The sequence below is a fragment of the Carassius carassius genome, chromosome 8 (assembly GCF_963082965.1).
Source record: "Carassius carassius chromosome 8, fCarCar2.1, whole genome shotgun sequence".
In the NCBI taxonomy this organism is placed as follows: Eukaryota; Metazoa; Chordata; class Actinopteri; order Cypriniformes; family Cyprinidae; genus Carassius; species Carassius carassius.
Genome location: NC_081762.1, coordinates 14,191,737 through 14,202,486, shown reverse-complemented (window position 1 = coordinate 14,202,486; position 10,750 = coordinate 14,191,737). Strand labels below are relative to the sequence as shown.

The 10,750-nt window shown below is 37.0% G+C and overlaps 1 protein-coding gene across 1 annotated transcript; it reads left to right on the top strand.

Annotated features, from left to right (window-relative positions):
* Positions 1-2,833: 2,833 nt before the first annotated feature.
* On the top strand, positions 2,834-9,485 carry LOC132145355 (sodium/potassium-transporting ATPase subunit beta-1-interacting protein 1-like). The gene is made up of 8 exons (XM_059556288.1): positions 2,834-3,061; positions 3,283-3,597; positions 5,147-5,284; positions 5,435-5,515; positions 7,147-7,344; positions 7,457-7,517; positions 7,606-7,687; positions 8,652-9,485. Exons 2-8 carry the CDS (start codon positions 3,544-3,546, stop codon positions 8,659-8,661), a joined length of 624 nt encoding a protein of 207 aa, XP_059412271.1. The 5' UTR covers positions 2,834-3,061; positions 3,283-3,543; the 3' UTR covers positions 8,662-9,485.
* Positions 9,486-10,750: the final 1,265 nt, after the last annotated feature.

Genomic DNA, 10,750 nt, shown 5'->3' with positions numbered 1-10,750 from the left:
TGCACTGTCTTTGTGTAAGAAATATGTTATATGTGACCCTGGGCCACAAAACCAGTCTAAAGTAGCACAGGTATTTGTAGCAATGGTCAAAAATACATTCTATGGATCAGAATTCTTTATTTTTCTTTTATGCCCAAAATCATTAGGATGTTAATTAAAGAATATGTTCCAATAAGATATTTAGAACATTTCTTACCATAAATATCAAAAAATAAATTTTGATTAGTAATATGCATTGCTAAGGACATAATTTGGTAATCTTTAAAGGCAATTTTTTCAGTATTTTGATTATTTTCTTGCACCCCTCAGATTCCAGTTTTCAAATAGTTGTATCTCCGCCAAATATTGTCCTATCCTAACCAACCATACATCAATTGCTTATTTATTCAGCTTTCAGATGGTGTATAAATCTCAATTTTGAAAAATTGACCCTTTTGACTTGTTTTGTGGTCCAGGGTCACATACACTCACCTAAAGGGTTATTAGGAACACCTGTTCAATTTCTCATTAATGCAATTATCTAATCAACCAATCACATGACAGTTGCTTCAATGCATTTAGGGGAGTGGTCCTGGTCAAGACAATCTCCTGAACTCCAAACTAAATGTCAGAATGGGAAAGAAAGGTGATTTAAGCTATTTTGATCGTGGCATGGTTGTTGGTGCCAGACGGGCCGGTCTGAATATTTCACAATCTGCTCAGTTACTGGGATTTTCACGCACAACCATTTCTAGGGTTTACAAAGAATGGTGTGAAAAGGGAAAAACATCCAGTATGCGGCAGTCCTGTGGGCGACAATGCCTTGATGATGCTAGGGGTCAGAGGAGAATGGGCCGACTGATTCAAGCTGATAGAAGAGCAACTTTGACTGAAATAACCACTCGTTACAACCGAGGTATGCAGCAAAGCATTTGTGAAGCCACAACACGCACAGCCTTGAGGCGGATGGGCTACAACAGCAGAAGACCCCACCGGGTACCACTCATCTCCACTATAAATAGGAAAAATAGGCTACAATTTGCACGAGCTCACCAAAATTGTACAGTTGAAGACTGGAAAAATGTTGCCTGGTCTGATGAGTCTCGATTTCTGTTGAGACATTCAGATGGTAGAGTCAGAATTTGGCGTAAACAGAATGAGAACATGGATCCATCATGGCTTGTTACCACTGTGCAGGCTGCTGGTGGTGGTGTAATGGTGTGGGGGATGTTTTCTTGACACACTTTAGGCCCCTTAGTGCCAATTGGGCATCATTTAAATGCCACGGCCCACCTGAGCATTGTTTCTGACCATGTCCATCCCTTTAAGACCACCATGTACCCATCCTCTGATGGCTACTTCCAGCAGGATAATGCACCATGTCACAAAGATCGAATCATTTCAAATTGGTTTCTTGAATATGACAATGAGTTCACTGGACTAAAATGGCCCTCACAGTCACCAGATCTCAACCCAATAGAGCATCTTTGGGATGTGGTGGAACGGGAGCTTCGTGCCCTGGATGTGCATCCCACAAATCTCCATCAACTGCAAGTTGAAATAAACAATTTCCACTCTGTTTGCTGTATAATGTGTATTTTTTTTTTTTTTTTTTAGGCTAGACGTTCAAATCAGGGTGAATTATCAGTTCATTCTTTCAGTAAGCTTTACTGACGCTGAGCTGGAAGTTCACGGCAGAACCAAAGGTTTTTGTATTAAAGAGTTTTGGGGGGGGCTTTTAGAATCTTCTCAGATGCTCTTGGTCTCCTGATGGGAGTGCGATTGCAGCTGGTTCCGCTGACAGGTATGAGCGTTTTTTGTGTGGTTTATGCAGTGTTTGTACAGTATGATTATGTTTGAGGTTGATGCAGTGTGTTTGTGCTGTAGGTTTGTGTATATTTGGGACACAACTGCAAGATGCTATCCTATCAATATGGGCCAACATTTCTAAAGAATGCTTTCAGCAACTTGTTGAATCAATGCCACTTAGAATTAAGGCAGTTCTGAAGGCGAAAGGGGGTCAAACACAGTATTAGTATGGTGTTCCTAATAATCCTTTAGGTGAGTGTATAATCAGTTGATGACTGAAAACAGAAAATCCATGTTATCCAGAATGATAGAAGAAATAAAAACCACATGCACTTATATAATTCTTATATATAATAAGTGCATGATGTCAAGGTCAACAAAAACATATTTTTTTTGGACATGCTCAGTGTTATAATTTATCTTAGTGACCTAAAATATTTCTTCCTCACGTTGACATTTATCTGTTTTTATTTCATTTTAAGGGTTTAAATAAAAAAACAGAAAACCTATTAGAATTTGAATGTGGACTGGGCTCCAATATGAACATACATTACATATACATACTTTTAGCTTACCTTTGAACTGTTAAAATTTTTTGAATATGGCCTTTTTAAAAAAGGTTAATCTTGTACCATATTGATTTAAAAATGCAAAGAGAGAAAATATATTACATTTACATTACATGAAAATCACATACAGTATATTACATTGCATTAAACATTTCACATGCATTAAACAACACGTGCATTAAACATTTTGCGTCAAATGAACTGCAGGGGGTCGTGAGTTTATTGAAAAGCTAATAATTAAATGTTAAATTATAATAAATCTGTAAAAAATGAAAACACTCATGATAAAACTTAAATTATTATACTCGTTTATCCGCATGTCAGCATATAAATAATATGTAATAAAGTAACTAGTCGGATAACAAATTAATGTATTCAAGTTCTCAGCATGTTAATTTGATGCAGTATTAGTTACAAAATAGTAAGGTTTCCATGTTGCTGACTGTCCAGAGCCGCATGATGGTTTTCTTTGTGCTCTGTAAAGCGCCTCGTGTTGTGGCGAGCGGCGGCGAGCGTCTCTGTGCGGTTGCGCGAGCGTGTTGCAGACTCGCACGAGGGTGTCTGATTTCCACCCACAAACCCCGCTCCGCTGTACTCGTCCTCCCGGTGCCGATGTTGACAAAGAGACGGAACAGGAGGATGGTCAGGACAGTCTGAGACCCCGACGGTACATCGGCTCGGAAAAACGAATACCGGACCTCACTGTAAGTCACACGTCTCGCTTTGTGCTCGCTCCAGATTTCATTTGCGTTATTTTCTTACCTCGCGCCCTTACACCCCCCCCCCCCCCCACCCCCCCGCGCGCTCCGTCTGATGCTTATCATATGACGCTCATTTCTGCCAGTTAAACGCGCTCGCTGACTCTTCCTCTGTTCTTTGTGTTATTTTGGGTCTGTCCGCGCCTGGTACCCGGTACGGAATGAAGGTGTGGCAGATTCGCTAGGATTCGGAACCGCAGCGGGGCTCGAGGACGCCTCGGTTTGGACGATTCAGCGGAGGAGGTCCGGTATGACCGGCAGCCATCCGAGAGCATCGACGCACCGAAGCATGCACGCGGCCCGGAGGGCTTCTTGATGTTTTGAACGTTTATCGTGAAACAAGACCCTGAAGCGCGCTGGACCTCACCGGGGACTCCGCTTTCTCCCGACGCCTCGCGGGGCCCAAGCCGTGCCTCAAGCGCGTGAGCATGGGTCGGTGCGACGGGAGGTGCACGCTGGTGGTCATCTGCTGCCTGCAGCTGGTAAGACACTCTTGTTCATGTTCAATTCAAATCTAGTCCTCCCTGGGGAATGAAAAACATATGGGCATAAACATAAAACATATAGAGGGATAGTGTGAGAGGACAGGGGTTTTTTATTTTGGGAGGGGTGAAGCCAAGGGAGAAGGTGTCCTGGTTCCCAATTCTTAGGTGGCCAATCAAGAAGCCCGTCAGAACTTTCCTTGGAGAAACTTCATGCCCCAGATATGTATACATATGCATGATTTGTGTAGCACAGACTAGAGGCATGTGAGGATGAGGGGCCTCCCGAGGAAGGGGCTCCTTTCTCTGTGGGCTGGGGCTCCAGGCAGTTTCCATGGAAACAGCTGGTACTGAGCTTAGGGATTGCTCCTATGTGTGTGGAGACAATATTTTTATTTATTTGTTATTGGCTTAAGTGGGTTTAATGGTCCACTGCAACCTGCACTGCTGATTCAGTGATAACAGGTAAGGCCTGACAGTTTAAATCCTTTGGTTGTTTTTAGGCTTTTCACACCCAGTGATCTTCAAAATCAGATTTCTCCTCAGAATAAATCAAAACAAGTAAGAACTTTAATTAAAGTGAGCTTCTGGTCAAAGGTTTAGAATATAATTTTACTGTTTTTAAAAGATTATATTAAATTTTTTTTAGCAAAGTTGTGAATTTAACAAAAAATATTACTATTCAAAATAAAATAAAAACATTTATTCAAATATATTTTTAAAATGTAATTTATTCCTGTGATGGCAAAGCTTAATTTTCAGCAGCTATAACTCAATTCTTCAGTGTCACATTATTGTTCATATATATATATATATATATATATATATATATATATATATATATATATATATATATATATACACAGACTTGCTCTTCAATAAATATTTCTTATCAATGTTGAAAGCTGGGAAATATTCAGCTTTGCATTCACTGGAATAAGTCACATTTTTAAATTTGTAACTTGTAATAATAGCTTTGGTGAGCATAAGAGGTTTGGAGGTTTGGCCAAACTCACCCACCACAATGCACAAGCAAAGCCTGTGGACTATCATCAAATTAGCCAAAATATTTAATAAACCCATATGTGAGCAGCAGAGGATGTGCAGTACTTTGTCAATGATGGACATTCAAGTATACAGAAATCATCTGAGCTTTCTGGCACAGATTTCCTGTTTCTGATTATCCTTCTCTGAAGAATTTTCCATCTCTCCTGCATGTGGTTAATGTGCAGTCACTACTGGGCCATTCTTGGATGGATGCTGCATGTGTCAGTTTCTGCCAGGAATAGTAGCCAGCAACACCAGACTTTGTGTTCCATTTTCATGCCAGTTTAACTTGGGAGTCTGCTACACAAGCTTGTTTTGCCAGCTTGATATTTTCCTAAATAAACCCAGTATAGTTCATTTTGATGTCTGCAAAGACGTGGGTCAAGGATCGATGACTATATGATCTTATCTGTATTAGTACAAGCTTTTTGTCCACACTTATGCATGGATTTTTGTAATGTTGGATGGTTGTGTATGTAAACTGTTCTTGGTTTGTTCACAGGTCGCTACATTACAGAGGCAGGTGTTTGACTTTTTGGGATATCAGTGGGCTCCCATCCTTGCCAATTTCCTTCATATCATGGCTGTCATTTTGGGATTGTTTGGAACTGTGCAGATCCGTTCCAAATATCTTGTACTGGTAGGACAAAAGAGCATATTTGTTTTTGCTCACATTTTGCACCTACAGATGAAAAATGTTTGCCGTTTGCATTGTATTTACATGCCTCATAAGCATTCATTAGTATTATATTTTAATATGTGCACATATATGCGTGTCTGTCACTTTCAGTATGCTGTTTGGCTTGTGGTCTGGGTTGGCTGGAACTCTTTCATCATCTGTTTTTACCTGGAAGTTGGTCACTTGTCACAGGTAGGTGATTTCCAGCACTGGTCCAGACTCCAGTCTATGAGAAGTCATTGTGTAAATACTAGTGCCCTCAAACGATTAATCGAATCCAAAATAGAAGTTTTTATTTACATAATATATCCATGTGTAATGTGTATATTTATTATGTATATATAAATACACACACATACAGTATATATTCTGAAAATATTTGCATGCAGGGGCGATTCTAGGATTTTCATTTCAGAGGGGATCAGCCCCCAGTGAAGGTATTATAATAATAATAATAATAATAGCCTAAAAAAAAAAAATATATATATATATAAATATATATTTGTTTGAATAATGGGGGCCGTATACTAAACTTATTACAGTATTCCACTGTATTGCATAGATAAATAGATATAACATTTGAGTACTGAGTAAGCCAAATACAAGTCTTCATGATCTCACACGCACAACCTATTTACTGTACAAACACAATTTTAATGTTTGCATTTTTGCCTATTTGCCATTTTGCTGTTTGCCTACAACCCTCTTTCATTAGTATGCAAATGAAGTATGCAAACCTCTTTTCTTTTACATTTTATAATGAAAATGATCGTTTTATAAAGTATGCTCTCATGTTCAATGAAGTGTGCTCCATTTTTGCTGTCAGAAACAGCTGTGGTGTGATAAACGCAGTGAATACTTTCAATGGATGGGGAACCGATTATTGCTCCCCCATAATATTTTGTAAACTGGATTAATGACAAAAGAACTGCACAGATGCAATCTATCGATAAACGCACACCTTGTCCTCTGTTTCTCACTCTGTCGCTGCGGTCTGAAATGAAAGAATATGCTGAAAGACAGGGAGGAGCCGATCAAAGTCTGTCGCTGTTTTCATATGAACTTTAATTAAAGGGGACTGAGGTGATCACGAATTTGTGTACAGTTTATGGAGCTAATCACTAAATTTTAGTGGGTCTGCAGAGTCATTTTTAGGGGGGCTATAGCCCTCTCTAAAAAAATTGCTATAGCCCTTAAAAAACTAAAACAAAACATGGGCCTAGTGATGCCCATGTTTGCATGTGTATATACATTTATATTCTTATAATTTATATTATATAAATATATTTAATATATAAACATAACGTTTTTCTTTAATATATACATGCATGTGTTAGTACTTATATATACATGCACACATATATTTATATATACATATATTTAAATGTATTTATTTTATTTATATATTATGTCAACAAAAACTTTTATTTTGGATGCTATTAATGGTTGGACAGCACTAAGTAAAAACACCAAGGAGCCTGATTAAATGTTTGATTTTATGCCTTGCTATGCTTTTATCTTAGAGTCAGCTTGAAATGGTATTCATAAACCTTTTTACTACTTTATTTATCAGAGAAAAGCCATTTTATTTGATATTGTTAATTGGGAATTGTATTGATCCTGAAAATAGAAGTTTATCCATTAACTTGATCTATAATGATAATAGGGCTTCTTTGTAACTTTTAAATTAAAATATTTAAAGATTACAAAGAACACAAAAAAAACTGTATTCAGAAAAACTAAGAATTTGGATTACAGGGTCAATATTAAGTTCATGACTAGGGTATTTCTTTCTATTTAATCCTGTTTGTGTTCTGCTGTAGGACAGGCATTTCCTAATGACATTTAACACATCGCTTCACCGTTCCTGGTGGATGGAGAACGGGCCTTGTTGCTTAGTTACTCCAGTGCCTGACTCCCCATTGGCTCCTCAGGATCATCATGTGATCACTGTCAGTGGCTGCTTGCTGGACTACCAGTACATAGAGGTTGTCAGCTCAGCCTTGCAAGTGTTTCTTGCAGTGAGTACTTACATCTTATTAATTTTTTCAAAATTAAAGTTTACAGAAGTATATGCATCTGAATGTTTGGCAGAGATGATTGGCTATAAACATAGTTTGATCTGCGTTTCAGCTCTTTGGATTTGTTTATGCCTGCTATGTTAGTAAAGTCTTCCTGGATGATGAGGACAGCTGTAAGTATTCTAGTCTGTTGTTAGAACCTGAAAGCAAATTATAGTGGCATTTAAAGTGTTTGATTTTTGATTCCTCTCTCTGTTGCAGTTGATTTCATTGGTGGATTGGACTCGTATAGTTACCAGCCTCCACAAAAGAGTTCTCACTTACAGCTGCAGCCTCTCTATACGTAAGTACTCAACTCCAGTAAATGATGCATTCTCAGTTATCAGAACCACTCTTTATTAAAAATTTCTCAATATAGTATAATCTCTAGAAATGTTTTTAAATGTAGTGTGTAAAGATAGTATCTTGACACCAGAAAATTATCTTATAACTTTTAGTTTTATGTTTTTATATATATTTTTTTATTATTATTATTTTATATAATTTATTTTATTATTTATATTGTACTATGAATAACAAGTGCACAAATAAATTCTGCTATATTATAACCCCAATTAACAAAACCCAAACCAATTACATTCAACACAGCAGGAAAAATAACTCATAATAACACAAATACAAATTTAAAAATAAAATGAAATTAAATTAAATGTAAAAAAGTAAACAAAAATGTAAATGGGAGGAGGTGTTCAGTTATACTGTCTATGAGTCAGCCAGTACATTATATAAAAAGTGATGCAACACATTATCAAAGATGCATTATGGAACAATGAAAATTTTTTTTTTAAAGCAGTGTGCCATGTTGTTGTTACATAGCATTACTTTTAAATTCACCAAATGGTGTCCAGGAAATTTATTTTCTTTTGTTAACGAATGGATTAATTAATAAAAAAAAAGATATATTTATTTTTTTGTGTGTGTAAAAATGCCTTAACAGTTAGATGGACTAACATTTATAAGTCAAGAAAAGAGTTAAAGACTAGAGATAACTGCTGATAGTCCTTGGGATGCCACACCATTCATTGTAGTGTGCTCTATTGTATACTGCTCATTTTGCCATATATGGTCATTCTGCTGTTGAACATTTGCATCCTGTCCACAGTATACAAACTATGTAACATAAAAACAGTGTGAGTAGTATGGTAGAACTTCAAACATAGCCCATTTCTTTTGAAACCTCACTTTGCATCTGTTAATTTTTTTACTTTTTTTTTTTACTTTTTTTTATTTTACATTTATACATTTAGGACTGGATAGAAATCAGAGGAAAACCCCACCCTCAGAGGAAAACAGCTGCTTATCTCTGAGAGATGAAGTCCTCTGCATTGTGGGAAATGTTCTACCAGCTTCAACGTCTGTGTCTCTTTAACTTTGTCTCCCTCTGTTGGAGAAAATCTATAGTACAGCACCAGCCAGAGTTCAAGAGAGAGAGCAAGCATATGGACAGGACCACAACAAAATGCTTAAAGCCTCATTGAGACAAGCATTATTAAATAGGACTTGAAGACACAAACAGATCTTCTGTGTGTGAGAGAGAGTGTGTGTGAGAGCACATAGGCCTTTGTATATGTTTGTGTATTCACAAGGGGGCCAACCTTTGACCCAGGTAATCTTTGAACACATCTGGAGCTGGTCGTTCAGCTCTTTCTGGTATATGTGTGTGTGTGTAGGAGAAAGATTGTTTATACTCTGATATAAGACACTATAATGTAATGTGTTAGATGAATGTTTTAGGTTGTGTATTTGGGGAATGCTGTAGGACTATGTGCATGTAAAAACTCACGATAAAGGAGTTGTGCCTCTGGGTGGCCCACATGTGTCTGCGTGCATGAATGTGTGTTTCTGATTGTGTAGATGTACACAGACTACAAGTTTTGATATGTACTTATGCACCTAACGCATAATGTTTCTAGCCATAAATGTTTATTTGAACACAAGCTTAGAATGAATCTATGTTAATGTACGATACTTGTTTCAGGAAGGCTGTGTTTGTATGAGTGAGTGATAGAGAGTGTGGGTGCGAGAGGGACACACCTGAAGGGTGGGACAGTTGTTCAGCATAATAAACTCTTTCTAGATTATTCTTTGTCTTGGTCACTTCTAAATGCACCACAGAGGGCTTGTGTGAAATAAAACACCCTTTTTATTCACTCGAATGCATATGGATGAGGATAAAGAGCCTCATTTTCACAGGGCTAAGTGTATAAAACTAGTGCTCCTTGGGGAGAGCTGTGAATCTGATAGGAAGCAATGTTTTATCTCATTGAATGTCATTGGAAATAGCTCGTCGCAGCCAATGTCCTCCTGCTCTTTACACAAAGGCAGTTAAGTAGCTGCTCACATTTCAAACAGCCTGTTATTTCAGAACATTTCTAATGAGGAACATGCATCTTTTCGACTAAATCATGGTTTGTGTACCTGTTTGTAGAGAGGAAAAAAACATTAATTGATCCCACTGGTAAAATGTGTGACTAAATTTACTTTCAAGTCAAGACTCTATAGGCAAAACCTGTTTTTTTTTTTTTTTTTCGTGCACTGATCAATTCCTTCCTTCAGACTAGTGGAAAGACAACATCCAAAATATGCATTTAAGCATTATAGATTTTGTTTATTGCATCTGTAGATTTCAACTGCAGTACATGTTGTATAGTAGAACATGAACGTATTTTCTGATTTATGGAATTACAAAACAAAAATATCAAAATCCTCTTTAAAATCTGTTATGTCAAAAAAATTAAATAAAGTGGAACCTGGCTTTAATGTTCAGATCTCTGTTCTGGAAATGTGTGCATATTTGAGTAAACGTAACATTTCAGAAAATGTGTAATACAAAACGATTATCTTAAAGTAACATGAAGTAAAAATCCAGGTAAAAACAGATGATGAAAGAGTTCCAGCCAACCCAGACCACAATCCACACAGCATACTGAAAGTGACAGACACGCATATATGTGCACATATAAAAATATAATACTAAATGCCTGAGACATGTAAATACAATGCAAACAGCAAAACATTTTCATCTGAAGGTGCAAAATGTGAGAAATACAAACATGCTCTTTTGTCCTACCAGTATAAGATGTTTGGGATGGATTTGCATATATTAAATATAACTTTTTGGTGTTTATTTTGATAACTAATAATACTATTATACATTAAACTGGTTATCAATTACAACATTGACTGCATTTTATTGTATCTTATTTTATAAAACTGCTACAGTTGGCCGATGGATAAAAATCAGCCCAGGTTTGACTATGGGCTTTAATGCTGTAAATACATGTCCTCACATTTGAAACTGAAATGAACGGGGTTGAGTCGTGCCCAAAACAACAGATAAAGCACA